Source organism: Buteo buteo, chromosome 14 (genome assembly GCF_964188355.1).
Source record: "Buteo buteo chromosome 14, bButBut1.hap1.1, whole genome shotgun sequence".
Lineage (NCBI taxonomy): Eukaryota > Metazoa > Chordata > Aves > Accipitriformes > Accipitridae > Buteo > Buteo buteo.
In genome coordinates this window covers 28,834,874-28,854,714 of record NC_134184.1, presented here as the reverse complement: position 1 = coordinate 28,854,714, position 19,841 = coordinate 28,834,874, and the positions used below count along the sequence as shown (strand labels likewise).

General features: G+C 41.9%; 1 protein-coding gene across 1 annotated transcript in view; it reads left to right on the top strand.

Annotated features, from left to right (window-relative positions):
* The first annotated feature begins 5,630 nt into the window (after window positions 1-5,630).
* The window catches only part of VWA8 (von Willebrand factor A domain containing 8), a 191,499-nt gene continuing 177,288 nt past the window's right edge, over window positions 5,631-19,841 (top strand). The window contains exons 1-2 of the mRNA XM_075046133.1: window positions 5,631-5,839; window positions 17,376-17,453. Of these exons, the coding sequence (XP_074902234.1) occupies window positions 5,695-5,839; window positions 17,376-17,453 (223 nt within the window). The 5' untranslated portion in view covers window positions 5,631-5,694. The remainder of the gene's footprint in view (window positions 5,840-17,375; window positions 17,454-19,841) is intronic.

Genomic DNA, 19,841 nt, shown 5'->3' with positions numbered 1-19,841 from the left:
AGCGATAGGACGAGAGGAAATGGCCTCAAGTTGCGTCAGGGGAGGTTTAGATTGGATATGAGGAAAAATTTCTTCAGCAAAAGCATTGTCAAGCATTGGCACAGGCTGCCCAGGGAAGTGGTAGAGTCACCATCCCTGGAGGTATTCAAAGGACAGGTAGATGTGGTGCTTAGGGACATGGTTTAGTGGTGGACTTGGCAGTGCTACGTTAACGGTTGGACTCGATGATCTTAAAGGTCTTTTCCAACCTAAATGATTCTATGATTCTAAAACACCCATTCCCGAGTTCCTCAAATTGAAGTTGTCACTGCACAGGTGCTGTCCCCTTCAGCAGGAGGGACAGGATCTTGATGCATGGATTTTCTGCCTCTCTCTTCTTGAAAGGGTCTTTGTCTTTTCTAGCGTTAACGCTATGGTACGTATTCCCTAACTCCATTAGCTCCTACACACACACTGTTAATGCACCTAGGCTTTATCAGGCTATGATATTCAGTCTGTGAAGCCAATGAAATCGCAGTTTCTGATCATCTCACTAATTTTGTATGAAGATTTTCATATCAACGGCAGTTTAATTTCAATAACCTAACAATACCATTTTTGCATTTAATTCCTGAACATGTGACTTCGTGTAGTTCTGAAATCATTGAACTGCTGTATTAGTTCACTGGAGCACATTGTATTTTTCTAGAGTTAAAAGAAGTAACAATTACAGAAATCAAATAGAAACAACCCTCCTGCCCCAGAGTCCCAATAATGCATCAAGCAGGACAGCAGAGATCCCCCTACCACACAGACTAACAGCATGAGTGAACCAGGTCAGTATATTCTCAGTGGCTTTCTTCTAAAAGCAGCAGAATACTGGGGGTTCCAGTGGTGTCCAGGACTTGCAAAATGTAGCGGTCATGGTGCTTTCAGTCCCTGTCTGAACCTCATCCTTCATTACTTTAGTTCCTGTAGCTTTTTACTCTCAGCCTACATCCATCTAGTGGCTTTGCCCTCCCCCCCACCTCCCCTTTGGGTTCCTTGTGCTTTATTCACCATTTTCCAACTGTCCCTTCAGGCTTGGCTCCTCATCCCTCTGTTTCCTCAGCCCGGGGAAAGAAGGAGCACTGAAAGCACATCAGAGAGTGTCTTTGTCTGTTGTGCTTTCTGGCCTTGAAGGAGAAATAAGAGGGGGAAGTCTAGCACAACCGATGCAGTCTTATCGTAGGTCATACTTCACACAAACAGAATATGATGACTTGGTTGTTAAACTATAATACATTCCCTCACTTTTCAGAAGCTTGTGATTCAGCAAAAAATTGGGGTCATCAAAAAGCATCTTTCTGAAATCAGAATGACCCTCTTAGCAGAATTCTAGACCTGGTTCTAAAGCTCAGGAATGGTGAAGCTCCTAGTTTAAGAACTGTTTTCATGTGGGTAAAACCAGATACAGATTTATCAGGCAGGATGGAGGTTTTAATCTTCTTTAGTCTCCCCTCAGCTCTCCAATAGCACCAAGGAAGGTAGTAAGCATTTCCCTCATGTGATGTGGCTGCTCAGTCATGTAGCCTTCCCAGTCACATAAGGGTTATAGTTGCTCCTGAGTAAAACACTCATTTTTCTTTTCTGAGAAGCGGCTAAGCTATTTTTGTTCAAGTTTTCAAAAGAAGTTTTCAGCCTGAGGCAGACATTCAGCATGAGAAATTTCTGCCCAAATTATTAAAGAATGGTGGAGTTACAAACTGCTGAAAACAGACAGAATTTGGCATAAGAAATTAGATGCCATCACTTACGGCCTTTTATACTTTCTAAGCATTTATATTGTAACACATACATGAATGTGAATATGCAGTACCAGCCAGCAGAGTACTTTTTTTTCTTACTTTCTATGTTCCTTTTAAAAAAAAAAATATATACAGGTTTTATGGAAGCAATAATGATCTTCAAGAAATGTAATTTCAAGTAGCTAGAGGCTGTTAGGTCAACCTTCCAGTGAGCAATCAGATGGTAAGAACCTCCTTACCTCGATGTCATTATTTCTTACAAAAATCAGTAATGACTTCATCTTTACTTGCTGTTTTAGTTCACTGTAACAGTGCAAAAAGCACAGGATAACACAGACACAGATGGGTCTGAACAGGTACTAAGAAAGCTAATGAAGTGGATGTTAATTTCTTGAAAGAAGTTGTCATACAAACAGAGAACAAAAACCTTTGAAACCTTAACTAAAGAGGCAGTAATTACACATTCTTCTGGGGTGGAAAATCTATTATAAACACTATTTGCAGAACCAAATCTAGCTTTGACTCTTGCCTAATTTAGAATAGTGCAGAAGGAAGAGGTAGATATTCTAATAATTATTAGATGCAAAGAAAGAAATTATGAATGAAAGCCAGTTTAGCAAGAAACAGGAGATAAGACAGTTTACTTTAGAACCTTGGTATCTTATTGGTGGATCCATTTTTTAAATCAACTTGGATTAAAATAGGAGACAAATTTAGGGTTCAAGTCAACAAAGGAACAGCTGTGCATTTTCATTTTTATTTGATTTATATTGTTCCCAATCGATTCCATACAAGAGAAGTACCTTCTGGTATTACAATGACTCATTATAGTGAATTAGAGTGGCTCCATGGAAATCAGTACTTATATTTGTTCGAAACTGATACACAGCAGAAGAAAACAAACCAGACTCTCTACATCCAGCATCTAAAGCAAGCCATCAGTGGGTGCAGATAATTTGGGAAAACAACTATAAATTTTAAACCAAGGAAACTAATTTTGCCTAACTGAAAAAAGATACAAAAGTAACCTCTTGATCTCATGAATGAAATTATTGGTAAGCAAGGCCTGCCTCTATGGCTTGACTTTTTCTGTTAGTATCACCAGATGGATCCCACACCACCAGGGAATTGTATGAATTCTAGCAGACTTCCTTTTTTGCCTCTTCACATTTTCTGGACATAGTTTCAAAGGAGTTTAATGTTAGACCTACCCTCTAGACAAAGACTTAACAGTAAATGAAGACTGACTGACTTCTATTACTGTAGTTCAGCCAGAACATTTGGGTAAAACTCAGGCCTCGCTGCATTCAATTTCCTACGAACTTCAGATGAAACCAGGGTTTCATCTCCGCTGTCTTCTCTGTGCTTGTGTAGGAGAACTGACTACAACTAGGGAGAGATGATGCACTGTTCTTTATATCTGCACCTGTGTCTAATTTAGTATTGCAGCTAGAGCTACACAGCAAAGTAGCTGACAGCTACTAGAGAGAACAGTCTGGAAACTGTCAGCTCACAGAGATGCTTTTTGAGCTCTCACTCTTTGGAATAAGTTCTTTTCTGTTTAATCAAAGGAAAAGTATTTTTGTTAAGAAACGTCACGTTCCAAATAAGAATGCTGTTAAGCCAGGGAATGAAAATATGAAATAGCTGTTTGTTACCAGTGCTGTAATTCATCTGTGAAAGCCTTCACAAACACACCAGATGCAGGCTGCTAAATCCTTCCACTTCATGACAGCACTGAACCACTGATGGAATCATGTTTTCCATAGAGAGAAGTGAGCAAGTACCAGCATACATGCATCAGTTATGATTAGCAAGCAAAGAAGATGCCACATTCAAGCAATAATGTAATATTGTATAGCCAGATAGAATTTCACATGTGGATATACACATGTATATACAAGAAAAACTAGGTTCTATATGTTCACATTATTAAACTGAATTTTGAGCGGTGTCATGACTGACAGTATAGAATAAAAACAATGCAACATTCAAGTTGTGCATCTAATTGTTTGAGTATGTGTGCATACATGTATATATTCAACAAAATTTCCCTCCCCATAATTATGCACAGAGATAACAATGTTTCCATTATAACTTTCCCAGCAATGGTTTGAAAATCTGTAAATATAGTTTTCTTTTGCTGCAAATGGAAAGTTGCAGGCTGAACTCAAGGCTGAATTTAAAGTTTTGGAAAAGTTGACTAATTCGGAATTTTAAGACAATGCTTTAAAAAGCAAAACATTTTATAGATATATGACTCAGAAAGGGCTGAAATGTAAAGCATTTAGCTTGACAGGTGTGTATATATATACACACACACGGAGAGGTAAAAGGCAGCTTTGTACATTCACAGTGTGAAATTACTATGAATCTGTACGAAATTTTGAAATGTCTCATTATTTCCAGCATAGCATCAAATCTATTCAGTATTCAGGTTATGCGTTTAATTGTTGCGTATCTGTTGCAATTTATTACTATTTATTATTTTGTCTATAGATATGACAAGAAGATCAATGTCATCTTCTAATTTAATATCCCAGATTGGTAAGATATATTCATAAACGATTACATTGTTATTTTGCCTCTTTGGCCTTCTACTCTGTTCCGCCAGACCTTGTTACGTAGCCTATCCTTAGCCTCCAGCATTTGCAATCTTCAGCTTACAAGAAATTAGGGCAATATCCATAAAAGGATGTTTCAATTTAGTTTGCCCTGCCTTAGACCCAGAAAGCAGGTTCACAGACCTATATTAGGTACTAAGAATAGAATTCATACCCAACCAATGCTCTAGCCAATGGGAAATGCTGAAGATCATGAAATTTCACCTCTCTTAACTGTTTAAAGCACCTAATACCAAGCTGCAGAAATGCATCTAGGACTAGATCAACACTCATAACTCGTAATATCTTTTGGGGGCTTAGAAGTCTTAAGTTATCTATGTTTAAACAGATGCTTAGCTCACTCTTTAGTGGTTGTCCTCTGGGAGAATTGTTCAACGCTGAAAACATGCAGGAAGTGGGAGATTGTCTGGAGAAAAATTCTCCCAGCCCCGTGGACACCGAGATACCTAAATACTGAAGTACAGGTGATAAAGATGGTGACTTGACTCTGGCTTCTACCTTCTGCTAAGCTCCCTCACCATCTTGTTACTGGTGCAGAGACCCAAGTCTCAACTGGATTTTCCTTGAAACTAGACTTAGTTCGTTATCGTGAAAGCTTCAGCCTTTCATGAATCATTCTAAAATATACTCCCAAGCTTTTGCATAGATCCGTGAGCAGTATTAGTTGAAACAAGCCAGTTTTGAAATCAATTCCAGTTAACATCCTCTTTCACAAAAATCTCACACCTAAGCCATGCATGTGCAAAACATGACTCCTGAGTAACTTGGTTCAAAGTCTTCTTGAAGTATAAAATAACCTAAGCCCAGGAACACAGGTGAGGGGCGGCACCGGCACAGAAGGGCCTGCGAATTCAGCAGGATTTAAGAAACCAAAGGTAGGAAATACCTTCGGCGCACGAATTTACCTCAGCCACCGCTTCCAGCTATGGAGTTCAGCCTCTTTCACCCCCCAAAAGTACCGTCGCCCTCAGAGCTGACGCCCCAGCCCTCCCGACCCAGCTCACAGGGGTGCCACCCCCCCGCCCCGGCCCGCCCTGAGGGGACCCGGCGGCTCCCGCTTGCCATCGCCTCCCGCTCCGGCCGCCTCCCCCCTCACACCCTCCACACGGAAGGAATCCCGTTCGCCCCGCCATTCCCCGGGCACCCCAGCGGCACAGGCAGGCCCGGCCGCCCAGCCGCCACCACCCACACCGGGCCCGTACCCGCCCCGGCCGCCGATCGGCCCGGCGCTAGTTTCCGGCGGGACTTTGTGCCTCGGCGTTTCCCTTCCCCTCCTCGGCCCGGTGGCGGTCTCCCCGCGGCCCATGCAGTCGTGGGTGCTGTGCCTGGGTGGCGGGGCCGGGGGTCCCGCCGCCCGCAGGGTCCGCCTGCTCCTGCGGCAGGTGCTGGGCAGCGGCGCCGCCGCCGAGCGGTCCGGCCGCCTGGAGGTCAGGGCGCTGCACGGCTCAGGTAAACGACCCCTCGTCCCCGGGGGGTGGCCCGGGCCGGGCTTCTCTACAGCCTCCCCCTGCGGGCTTCTCTTGTCGCGGCCAACCTCCAGGCCTCGACAGCGGGCCCGGGGATGTGGGCAGCCCCGTTCTCCCCTCAGGCCGGGCGGCCCGGGGGAGGCCCGGAGGCAGGTTATTGCCTTAGGGGCTGCCGGTGTGTCCAGTTTGCGCTACGGTCCCTGTCTCTTCTTGTGGTCGTGAGTATTGCGTGAGAGGAAAGGGCAGAGTTCAGTCGCAGGTTCGCTTAGCGTGGCTTGTCACAGCTTCTCTTTCAAAGCGTCTCACCTGCAGCGAAGCAAGGAGCCCGGCAGCCTGTACGCGTGGGAACCGCTCTCCTCCATCAAGCGGCTTATTACCGTCTCGTGATGCTTTCTGCCTCAGCACTGCACGGCTTTGTCCCTCCACCAAGGCAAAGCCGCGTCCACGTCAGGGGTTGCCAAGGCTGATGCGCGTTTGAGGGTGCCTGCGGCGGACGGTGAGGAGGTAGGGGGTTGACCTTGAGCTTGGATGTGCTAGGGAGGATGACCTGAACTGTCCTGGCATATCCTCCGGTGAACTTTGAGGGAGATGGCCGGCCTGCGCCGAGCAGAAGTGGCGTTTGGAAACAGTGACATGTGCCAGTGGAAGCTGGCACTTCTCTGGACGAGCGCCAAAAGCAGCAAAGCTACTAAATACAGAGCGGGTCGTGAGCAGCTGTAAATTAGGGAGATAGAATCACAGCAAGTGGTTCTGATGGTGCGGTACTCGCTAAAGCTCTTAATTACACCCCTTTAATACCATCTATCTCCATTTTTGCATTTTTTAACGTGTTTATTAGTTGGCCGGTTCCTTTCTTTAAAGGTGTGTTTGGTTTCTCAAGAAGAAAGCTTTTGAGGAATTGATAACCATAAAGTTCCTTCAGGAATTTTTGAATAGAAAATATTTTGTTTGTGAAAAGTACTAAAAACCCTAGGGTTATTTACCCTAAACCAAATAGGAATAAAGGGGAACAAGGTAACAATGTGTGAAACAAGCACCTGAAGAAGATAGCTCAGCACTTTTCAGCTCTTTGTTGGGATGAGTAACCTTAAGAACAAGAAGAAATTCAGCAAGATAAAATGGTAGCAAATGCAGTATTACTAAAAATACTTTATAATTTCCATGTGCTATGGAATGTAACTGAGTGTAACTTAGCAATATTCATGAATACACTGTATATGAATAATAGGAGTATTCCCAGTTACAATCAATGATGGCAATAGTTTTGGTAGAACGATTTAAATCTCAAAGCTCTAGACAGTCTTGTAGTTTATTAAAGGCAGGCTAAGAGATAATGTTAGGGATATTTGCCCTCCCAGCACCTGAGACATCTCATTTATTATAGTGCTTCCTGTGCTCCTGTGAATTTGGGACCTTGATATTAGAAATACTAATTATTATTTGGGTTTTGTTGTGGGTTTTTTTTAATTAATTTTATTTTAAAGGTGATTGCATGTCTTCTTGCAGGCTCTATCACTCCCTTGAGGTTACTGAAGTTACAAAGAGATGGTCTGAAATTTTGAGTGCCATATGTGTTTTTGCTATTTCTATGCAGCTGCTGTAATTACAAGTCTTGTTGTAAGCAGTGTTGAGGTCTGCTCCCTACTGATAAAGAAAATATTTCTGAAAAGGCTGGAAGCTGTTAACAGTCAAGTAAACAGCAAATTGTTGTCTACCCAGTAATTTGGATCTGACATCCCTGCCAGATCAGATTTACTGTCTGTGATGGTACCTTTTAAGTGTGAGGGAGAAACCGTTGCCTGATTTTGTCCTGTTATATGTGAAGGAGCCATGCTTAGCTTTTCAGCCTTTGTAAGGCGAATATGGCTTGCTGGTGCACTGGGGACTGTGGAGAAATTGCTAGAGCTATCTAGTGGTAGAGCTTAAGAGAAATTCCAAAGTGAAAGACAGAGGCACTCAGAGACTAAAGGGTAATGGGAATATCTAGGGAAGGTTTGGGTTTGCACAATTTATTTAAAGAGGGAAACTTAATTTATAGTAACAAATGTTGTGGAAGGGTGGCTATCAGATTAATTTTTAATGCAGGTTTCATGTTTCTTTCCAAAAGACTGAAAAGAATCATGTTTTTGTAGACTTGTGTTGGGTTTGCGTGGCAAGGTTTTGGTAGCAGAGTTATTTGCGATGAATTATTATTTTAAACACAGTACGAGCTGAACAAAGTGAAGTTCTATGTAACTTGGTTCACTGGTGTTTAATTATTTGCATCTATCTGTACGTAATATGAAACTATTGAAAAAATCTGATGGAATACACAATATCAGACATGCTTTAAGGGGTTGGTGGGAACAAATGCTAAGTTTGGTGAAAACTGAAGAGCTGGAAAAATAAAAATTATTGCCAGTCAGATAGTACAGGCAAAGGAAGGTCTCTCATGTGCTATGCTGCTCAATGTACATCAAACAACTTACATTTTGTCACTTGTGTAGACCAAAATATACACTAGCTTCATTCGTAGTTTTCTGCAGCTCTGCCTGTCCAGGTTCACTTCCTGTGCTTTCTAAAACCTGGTCAGTCCCAGTTCCTAATCAAACCCATGTTTAAAGCCCAAAAGATCTCAGTAATACATACAAGAGTATCTGCTGAGTATAACACGGTCAGCTGTGAAAACTGTATCAGACTTCAGAATCCTGAAATGTTAATCATCAGTGTACAGGATCTAAGTGATTGTGGTAAAAATTTATAATCTGAAAGAAAACTATGAATGGGACCATGTGTTTAGAAGGGGTTTTGGGTGGTTTGGTTTTTTTTCCTGGTCTATCACTGTCCAAAGACTACAGAACTGGTTGATGATGGATGTAGATGCTTTCCAGCACATTCCCTTTTCCAGCTTCACCTGTGTTGTTATCTTGTTGAAGTTCACGTGTTGACAGCTGGGAGTGTGGTTCTGGCAATATTTTTTTCACTGGCAAAACCTATTTAAGAGATTTAATTCTTTCATCTTTTTCTTAACATTCCTGCTATTGTTCATTGCCTCTGTATTGTACTCAGGAGGCTGCATTGTGGTGACTGAAACGATTCCAGTGATTTGATTTACAGCGAGGCCTTATGAACAGTTGTTGCGTCAGCACGACCGAGAAGACAGCAAATGGAGATGGGAATTTTCAAAGCCAGTTGTTATGAAAGTTCGCAGAGTTATGCCTGAGTTATTTCAAATTATTCTAATGTTTAAGAGAGAAAAGGTTGGTGGCAAAAAATCGCCTTTTATTAGATGTGCTGATATAGCTAGAAGAAAGAGATGAGCTGTCAGGTAGATAAGTTTCTGTACGCTCTTTGGTAGGGTTTCACCGTTGTTCCCATGAGCAAATGTCAGTAAATAGCTTCTGAGTTTTAATATTTGGCAGCTGTTCAAAATGTAAGTTTTCCTGTTTAGCAGCTGTTGCAATCCTGATACATGTTGATGTGTTGTGTTAAGTCCTGCCCATTTTAATACAGAAGGCTGAAGTTGACCTGCTTGGCAAACTCAGGGACTCAGGATAGTTGTGTAAAAGATGCCGTAGTGAATCTTAAAGCTGTTTTGCATCTTTTGGTTATCTTTTCAGTAAATGGGAAGTTTTAAAAACAAATCTATTAATTTTCAGTTGTAGTTTCTTTTTAGTTGAAATACGTTATTGAAATTACACTAATGCACTTGATACCTAAGCTCAGTTTAGAATAGATTGATAGTCTGCTTTTCTGCACTGAGCAAACTGTACTTCAGGAATCTTCATACAGTTTTAAAACACTATGAGGTAATTTTTCACATAAGTAGCACTGGCCATGGAAGATTTGAAAGGGAACACTGGGGATGCGGTGGGCATCTGTTACCGTACGACTGAGAGGAGGTAGTGAGTATCACCTTCTACAGACAGCTAGCAGAAACTTCCCACTCATCGGCTCTCATGCTCATGGGGGATTCAACCATCCAGACATCTGCTAAGAGGGCAATCTGTCATTGTGCATGCGCTCTTGGTAGTTTCTAGACTACCAAATTTTGTAAGGCAGATGCCAGAGAGCCTGGTCAGGGGTAACTCTTCACTTCATCTGCTGCTCACAAGTAGGGAAGAACTGTGGCCGGTTTGGTTGTAGGAGGCAGCCTGGATTGCAGTGACCGTAACATGATTGAGTTGTGGATCTGGAGGAGGGTTGGGAAGGTGAGCAGCAGAATTAGGATCCAGGACTTAAGGACTGCAAGCTTTCACTTATTCAGGAGATTGGTAGGTAGAATCCCTTGGATAACAACCATGAAGAAGAAAGGTGCCCAGGAGAGCTTGAAGATTTTTTAAAAAAACTTAATGATAACTCAGGAATGAACCATTCCACAGTGCAGGAAGATTTGGTGTTTCAGCAGGAGGCCTGCTTGGCCAAGCAGGGAACTTCTCAATGAGCTAAAACACAAAAAGGGGGCATACAAAAGTGGAAATAAGGACAGACAAGAGGAGTGTAAAAGCACTATTTGGTATGTAGGGACAAAATCCCTACCATCTGAGAAACTGCAGATCTTTAGTCCAGAAGGATCTCAGTAAACTTGAGGACTGGGCCAACAGAAACCTCAAAAAGCTTAAGAAGGAGAAGTTTGAAGTTCTGCTACTGGGCTAAAGTGTTGCTGTGTGTCACTACAGGCTGGGGAGGGACTGGCTGAGTAGCACGTTTGCTGAAGAGGCTGTGGGGATGGTTGAGTGGATGTCTGGTTGAGTATGAGCCAACACCTCATAGCAAATAAGGTGAACCACAGACTGGGCTACATTAGGAGGAGTGTGGGCAATGATAAAGGGAGGGTTCATCTCTCGAAAGCACTGGTGAGGCTCTGCCTGGAATGCTGTGTCCAGTTTTGGGTTCCTTAGTTCTAGGGAGATATTGAGAAACTGATGGAGCCCCTTGAGGACTACCGAAATTGTTAGGGACCTAGAGAACCAGATGGTGAGGAGAAGATGAGGGATCTGGGCTTGTTAGGTTTGCAAGGAGAGGCCTAAGGGAGGAGAGATCTGTTGGCAACTTACAATTATAATTACAAAAATATTAAGTCTAACTCTACTTGATAGTAGCAGATAATATATCAAGAGGCAGTCATCACAAACTGGGGCTTGGGAGGCTCAGACTGGACAATAGGACAAACCTTTTTACTAGGAGAGTAGTGCAGCAGGGGAAGAGGTCGGCTACAAAGACTGTGGAACATCGTCCTTGGAGGTTTTTGAGACTCCATCAGCCATAGCCACAGCTCATCAGATCTCGTCTTGGTGGTAAGCTGATGTTGAGCAGGAAGTTGGACATGATGACCAGTATTTCTAAAGTGTTTTGGTGTAACTGACAAAATGGGCAGTTTAGCACTTCTCTGACATGGTAAGCATATTATTAAGAGATATTCTGAAATTTATATATCAAGTCTATGTGAGATCATCATGGTAGTAAACATATTTAAAACTGACTTTTCACATTATAACACTTTTGTAATTGAGCATCATCAGACTCCCTACCTTCAGGGTATGCTATTGGCCCAAATGAAAAAGAGCTCTCTGCTGAGAAATGATTATAAGCCTCCTACACGACTGGGTGTCGGATAAGATTCCGCGTTCATGTTGTTGATCTTCCACTAATGCAGAAAAATGGAGGAAAAGGTTCACTTCCTGGAGTAAATACCAAGATTTTGCTTCAATGACGCTGTGGACTTTAATCAGTAAAGAGAATCATTAGCCTAAAGCAGACAATTGAAAAATCAAGCATTAGTTTCAGAACTGAAAATTAAAAAAATAGAAGGTCTAACAATAATGTTGAGTAGAAATTGAGTAATACGCACATTTTATGTCTTAAGTAATTATTTGGGTTTCTTAGAGGGAAAGAATTACTTTCTTTTGCTCGTAAAAAAAGGGTAGCTCAAGTGAAGTGGATTTTTTTGCTTAGATAGGAGGTGGTTTTTGTTGTGTAAACATCCAACTATTTCAGTCAGCAGCAGCTGTCAGTCTGCAGTGTCCTGTCGGCAGCAGCTGAGCTTCACCTCATCTGCATGTGAAGGCCGTGGTGGTCAAGGAGCAAAACTAGTGAGTGTGGGGAAGAGGTTTCTGTCCCTCATACTCGGTGTTTGGGAGGCTGCCAGTACCGATATAAGATACATAATAGCTTACAGTGTTACCCAATGACTGTGTGTAATGCTGGCAGCCATGAAGGTGGCCATTAAGAGCTGGTATGAGATAAGAGATACAAGTTGTGTAGATAGGGCTGCTTTTTTTCTTTTTATTCTGAATAATGTATTCAGAAAAGTTGAAAAAGAAAAAACAAATCCTGGAAAGTGTCATTTCTGCTTCTTCAGAATAAGTTGGCTCTTCAAGGATGAGGGCTGATGCTTTTCTGTGCCCTTATGGAAATGTGCTGGATAAATACCAGTTAAAAGCTTTTTTTTTTCTTTTTTTCTTTTTTTTTTTTTCTTTTCCTCCTTTCCTCCACATTAGAATGAAATTAAGACCTGGAAATATACATCTGAACATAATATAGATTTTGAACTTTCCTCTGGCAGGTGTGATCTTATCACACAGAAATTAATGTTAGCAGAGCTTAGCACCTTCACAGTTTTAATATGCTCTTGCTGTTACTGGCTTTTGAGACCAGATGGATGGTCTGTGTACAAGTGAATGTGTAATATACCAATACGACTGTTGAAGTGTGTTAATCTCGCACATATTCAGAACTAAAGAGGCCAAAAGGCGATAATTTCAGCCACCTAAAGGCTCAACGTTCCTGAAGCTTCAATGTAGCATCTTATAAAAACCCTGATAATACAAAGATTTACAGGAGATTGGAACTGTTTCTGTTGTGCATTCAAAAAACTAAACACATGTATAGATCTGCGCAGGGTGCTTTCTTTCACTGTAGGATTTCTTTACTTAAAAATAGCCATTTAAAATTTATTCATTTCCTTCTTTTTTCTTAATGTGTTATTTCACCAGAAAAATGGCAAGTAGAAAAAACTTTTTTCTGCTTCTTAAGTTCTTAAATTATAGTTGAGATGCAATCTGTTTATCTTCAGATATGACCAGCATTGCTGTAAATAGTTTAAACAGCAGTGGCTTTTTCTTCTCAACACATAGGAAAAAATATTAAGATTAGGGAATAGTCTTTTCTTGGGAGGGGGAGAGGAGAAGAGGGATAGTTGTTGTGATACTAGCTTTTAAATAGAAGACCGGTCAAAGGTACCAAGCGCACAGTAAAGCTGCATCTTCAAGAAGCCTTGTTACTGAGATTATAACATAAAGCATCCACAGTGGGTCAGAACAAAGGTCCATGAAGTCCTACTATTCCGTATTGGAAAACGTGAGTAGGAGGTGCTGGGGGAGAATAAAAGCATAGGATATTCGTGCAGGGGTGCCCTGTCAAAGTGCTTTCCCTATCGCCGGCTGCCACCTCTGCCGCTCGGGGGCTTGGAGCTGGAGGTGGTGCCTTTCTATTCAGTAGCCTTCAGTGGACTGAGTGGAAGAAATAGGCCTGCTCACCTGAAGAGCCCTTGTCAGTTATTGTAAAAAGCGGATGTAGGCATTAATATTGTTTTCTGTCTAAAGAAGAGAGCTTATCAGGTTCAGGGCATTGCCGTTACTGACTAGCTGTGTGTGCGTGTGCGAATTGCCATGTTGCCAGAGGTGCAATTCACACCTGTCTACTCCAGCTGCAGTAGAAAGAGCTCGTTGCATGTGTTGAGGCTGGTTTCATATCTCCTTGTTTCAGAGAGTCTCTTCAGGGTCCCGTTACTGGGTCACGATCCTTATGTGCTGCCAATTTCTGACCCGTATTGCATGGGCTCTTAAACAACCCGTTTTGTATGTTGTCCACCCCCTGAATCAGAAGCCCCCCTTACCTTTTGGATTCTGGCTTATTTCTTTTGTTTCAGCAGCCACCTCTGTGTACATCAGGCATGGCTTGTATCCCACTGTTTCCCCCAAAGACTGTGGTACCTAAGATTACTGTTTTCTGTGTGGGAGATGAGAAACCAGGGGCACATCTTCACTGCTTGCCTAAGCACCCCTGATATAGGCTACAAAGTCTCCATCACAAAACCCTGTGTGTATAGCTTTTGTCTACAATAGTGTGGTAGTAGCTTCTGAGTGGAGTCAAATAATTTGGGATACATGTTCTCAAATTTTGAGTCTTGCTGATATAACACCACCATTTTACCAAGCAGGCTGTTGTCTGTTACTTGCCAGCTGGTGAAACATTGGAAGGAGCCTGTCCTGGATAAAACTCTGTTCAGAGAGTTTGGAAATGCAGTGGAAATGGAGTAACCAAACATGAGATTTTAAACAAGTACAGAAGAAACAAATGAGACAAGAAAAGATAGCCCAGGTGGAAGTGTGTGATAAGATTAGTGGGCTAATCCCCCCTGTGCTCATTTAGCTAGAAAAATAGACTCTGCTGTCTTGGTTTATTGTTGCTTAAAGTTCTATTAAACACTGCTAATATTTTTGCTTTTTGGACAGATGCAAGCTGGAGGCAACATTTGTCTCCAGGCAGCAACAAACCTGTTAAAAGCTGCATGCCCTGACTGTATGCTAGGGATTTTGTGTGCTCAGCTCTCTCCACATCTTGCATATAGTTCCCTCCCAGCACATTTTTCATGCAAGTTTGTAGGGTCCATTGATGGCTGGAATATTTGTGGAATTTTTGGGCGTGATTAGATGTGTTGATCAAGGGTTAGCATGTTATGGACTGACATAAATACCACCGGAAGAGATGCATTTTCCGTTTTTCACCTAGACCAAACTCAGTTGTGGGGTTGGTTTTTGGGGGTTTTTTTTTGGCAGTACAGGAAATCAACTAAGGCTTTTCAGTACTGTGACAATAAAGTAGGTACTTAAAATTCTCTCCTGTAGATGATGCCACCATTCCAATGTATCGAAAAAGTCTGACACCTTGTTGTTTTGGCATCTTGTCCCTACTGTGGTTTGGAAGACTGTGTATGCATGAAACAGTATTTACGACTTGAGCTGAGGTGATTTAAGCTGGGAGCTAGTTAGTCATATACTCTTGTCTCATTGCATGTTGGCTGGGGAATGGTGAGAAAACTGGCACTAGTTTCCGAAGGATATATCAGGCAACCTGCTCTTTTTAGACTGTTAAAATTCTTCCTAGCTGAGCTAATGAGAGAGGTGTCAACTGTTGCAGGAAGCAGTGGGCTCCTAGGATGTTTTCATCAACTTGGATGCATCTTGGTCAATCCTCTAGCTGTTCCCCAGTGAGAGTGACTGGAGCTGCAGCAGAAGGAAGGGAAAGGGAGATGATGCCTAGGCAGTAAAATAGTTTCTCTTACTTTAAAAGTTAGAGAAGTAGGCAAAGTCCTGGGAGAGCCAAAGCCTAGATTTTACTCCCTGCAGTGGATGCGTCTGTTGTCCAGTGACTTAAATTTAAGATATATAACAGTTCGCAAAATGGGGACCAGGCCCCGTAAGCTATCATGGGACTTTCTTTTGGAGTGAGTTTGAATGCTTCAGGCTGAAGAGAGCACAGTATTCTTAGGTGCATTTGAACTGCAAATTCAACGAGGGCCAGGAAATAAGCTAAAGCCCTAGACTGCTGCCTGTCGTTAGTTTAGCCCCACCTCTGTTTGGGACCATTCTGCTTCTTAGCTCCTGCACACATCTGCCAGGGAAGGGTGCTTAGCTCTAGCAGGGAGGGGGGGGGGAACTGCTTGGTGCTGCTTGTCCTCAGGACCAAGAATGAACCCTTGGCCACCTTTTCTTTGGCAGTACTGCTGTTGCCTGTCTCCCACTTTCTGGCAAGCCATTGAAACACTGTATTGTTGCATAAAATGTGGGAGCTACCACCAGCTTACCGTCTTCTGCCAATATTTCAAGGAAAAAATGAGAGGCTGATTATTTGGACTTCAGGAGCAACATAAAGACTCATGTGCAGGCATGTATGTCAGGCTGTGAATCCCAGTCTTAGCATTGTTGTTAAGCCCTTAAATTTGGGAGGAAATCAGCTATAATCCTTTCTTTGCTGCTTCCTGTTTGTTGCCGTAGGTGATTCTCCTCTGGCTGCTATAAAGCTAGTGCTAAATGTGTAATCTCTCCCATGGATTGTGTGAGTCATGTCAGAACCTGGAGATTCTCATTCCTGTGAGATGAATGCAAAACTAGAGTCACTGCTGACTGGAAGGAGAGCTGCTGTATGTATGGGAGGAGTTTTAGTTGCCCCTGTTAAATTGGACAAGCTTCCTCTTCAGCATCTCCCTCTCTGGTTCCAGCATTGGAATTCTGAACTCTTTGACTCCTTACACAGTGCTGGAGATTAGGCAAACATAGACTGGGTCCTCTTGGATGGAGCAGGACAAGGTGCAGATCTACAGAGGGATTTTTAGAGTTGGATCTCATTTGTGGGCTACGTACTTTCTGCATCTTATTTCTGAGAAAAGCACAAGAAACAGTTTCAAAACTTGGCCTTGATTCATGCAAAGGTAGTGTAATCAAAGTGCTGTGGCACAACTTGCAGCTTTGTGCAGCAGTCTTACTCCAGTAATACTGTCCGTCCTCGTGCACGTACTACAGTGCCTGTTGGGCAGCAAAGGTGGTGTTATCTTCAGCAACAATAATGGAAAAAACATCATTTTACTAGTCATCTTAGTTTCATGGTCTTAATACTTTTGAACTCATTTGCATGGCCCAGACGGTCTCTTGAAAAAAATAAACTTTTGAGTTCATTACCAGTCTGCAGTTCATTTTGTTTGGCTTCATGAATTTTGGGTGTTGTGCTGTTTTTCTGTGTGACCACCACCGCCTTGGTGCTCGCCCATTTCCTGGCTGTAAAGTAGATTTCACTTCTGATTTCCACGAGAAAGTACACAGGGCATGCCCTGCAATTTAATTCAAGCCTGTGGTTGCAGAAAGACAGATAAGACAAGCGGGTCCTAGTAAGAGACCAGTAAATAAAATGGCCAGGTGCTTTAGTTTTGGTGAAATCCAGAGCAAAAAATGCTTGAGACCTCTCAAACCTTGGAAAGGTGGCAGGTTCTGCAGCCATACAGTCAGAGGGTGTAGGAAGGGCCCACTGATGTGAATATGTTGTTTTGTGCCTCCAACAGATACTGTTTCAGGCTGCTTGAAAACTCAGGAAAATCATCACCCTTACAAGAGTTTCTTACTGCTAGTTCTGCAGACAAACAGGCTAAAGATTTCATTTTGATAAATCAATGATGGTAGCTGGAATGGGGTTCTACACTGAGCTTGTATTCCAGAGCTCCCAATGAAGTGAGGTATGGTTATAACAACAGCAACAAAAGAAAAAAGTCAAGGAATATTAATTAAATGTAAATTGTCCTGGTACCTGATCTATTGAAAAGCAGCAGAGCCTAATTAGTAAACTAATAGTTCTCAAACACATTACACGCTACTTTGAACACACAGCCAGACTTACCACAGCAGGCCTATGATATAAACTTTAATGTAAAGACATTAAATGCTGTAAAAGTATCTGGGAACTAAACCACTTCTTTTATCTTTTTTTAGGTGATACTGTCACTATTGGAGATGTGTCTTTTAAACTCAAAACACCGAAGAACCCAGAACTTGTTCCACAGAACTACAGTAAGAATCTGCTTTCCTTTCAAATGAGTTTCAAGGCTTTATTCAAAAAACTTCTACTCACTCAAGTCACCCCACTGACTTTACTGAAATTATCTAAGAAATATGTTTTGAAAAAGCATGCAATTTGGGGAAGGCTATCTTTGCTGAGTTCTCTACTGTATCTCTGGTTCAGCTGGTTATATAGGAAACCCTTAACTTTGAATTAAATTGTTCCATTGGTCAGTGGGACAGTAAAAGGGTCATTTGTGATTGTTTAAATATTTTGTTCAAAAGGGGTCTCATCCAGCAATTACTTCTGAAAATAATAAAGTAATCTCAAATGGTTTGCTTATAAAACTGTAGCCGTTTAAAATTATCATTCAGTTGCAGTATGATTATATGTCCTAGGAGTTTTCGGCTGTATGGCAGATGTATGGTGTTTTTCTACTGTGATATTTAGTATTCCCAGATTGTCACATTATTATCGTCAGCAAACATACAGATCTTTGCAATCCATCAAGTTAATGAGAAGTCAATTGCATAGTGATAAAAAATGCTATCAGATACTTAGAAAAGACACAGCCAATTATGCACATTAACAATGGGCATACATGTACTTACAATTAATTCACATTATGTTTTGATACCTTATTAAAAATGCCACATATTTGCAGTCATCCACATTTCCTCTTTGTTGAGAATACATGCTTCTTGAGCTTTTCCTTTTGTACCGTGGATCAGCAAGTGAATCATGTTTTCGTTGTGGCATTTCCTAGGGCAGTACAGGCCAACTATTTCCTGAGGATCCAAAATGATGAGTTGCTATTTGTTCAGTACTTTCACATGTAGGCTGCTGGATGTCTGAATTTAAATTATACGCACACCCCACCCCCACCCCCCAACAACTGATTTTTCCACCCAGATAAATTTTCAGACCAAAACCAAGCACACATGGCATTCTAAAGGGATATATAAGTCTTATACTACTCTTAGACAGGGCCAAGCATTGAGAACACCCAGTGACTGTCATTGCTGGGCTTGCAAGGTTCTACAGCTGGAAACTGAGTGTAGTAACTCACTTCAAGTGAATTTGATTTCCAACATGTCTAAATTCATTCCATGACATTTTGAAGGAGACACCAAGAAAACTGCAGGGGCGTTGAGTTTTTTTATTTTTGTTTATTCTTTTAGAAGGATGGCATTGATAATATCAACAGTAGACCTGCCACTACACAGCTGGCAGGATGGCAGGTAACTGCTGGAAGAGAGATACTGAGAGCAAGAGGGACGTTACAGGTGTACAGGGAGTGCTACTGGTACAGTATCAGAAAGGGCAGGAGCTGCTGTGTGGTTTATATTGTTGTGTTCTTAGGCAATAGCACTTCAGGTCATCAGACAGGCTTTAGGTGGCCCTACTTGAGCAGAAGAGTTGGACAAGATGACATCCAGGGGTCCCTTCCAGGCTTAACCGTTCTGTGTTTCTGTGATTCCTGACTTTGTAGTAACTGTGGGATAGCAGACCTGTGTTACCATTGACATGTTTAAATTACTGTTTCTTAACTCTACTCTGACGTGCAATATTTCTTCTGAAACGTTTGTCCTTTGAGAGGTGTAGCAGGAATATAGAATCATAGAATGGTTTGGGTTGGAAGGAACTTTTAAAGGTCATCTAGTCCAGCTCCCCCTGCAGTGAGCAGGGACATCTTCAACTGGATCAGGTCGCTCAGAGAGCAGCAATATAGAAAGGAAGATTTTGTTTGCTTTCAGTCCTTGACTAGAGTTAAGTCTGCGAGTAGTCTAGTCGCTGACCTGCACCTGGATCCTACAACCCCGTAGGCATCACACTGTGACGCTTTCCTACCAGGTGATCTAAGGTACCAAAGATACCCAGTGCCATCTGTCAGCCCTTGCTGTTACGGGGTAGCCCATGAGGAAACGGTTTCTGTTTTGGACTGTAATGACAATTCCCACACTTCATGAGTTCTCTGGGAATGCGGCCAAACAGTTGAGAAATGCTGCTCTGCATTATTTACTTTTTATAGCTTCTAAAATGATAGATGTTTGCTTTTCATCATTTATTTTGTATGCCTATTTTCTCATTTTTGTCAGGAAGCAAGGACATCAGTTGTCTATGTCAACGACTAATGTGATCTGCTTCACTTCTTTACGTTTCTTGTGACTGTTTTGCTTTTTGGTTTTCTGTACTGTACCAAATGTGTTTATTTCGGAAAGTAAGAGAATTATGAAAACATTTGGTAGAATCAGAGATTTTTCTAGTTAACAATTATAGGAAGGAAAAAGTGGTTGAAAACTAATCTGATAGCAAAATGTTATTAAACATGGAAGTGTACAGAATGATGGGATCCTAGCTAAAATCTGATACTGCAACTAAAGGTGAAATTTATTAGC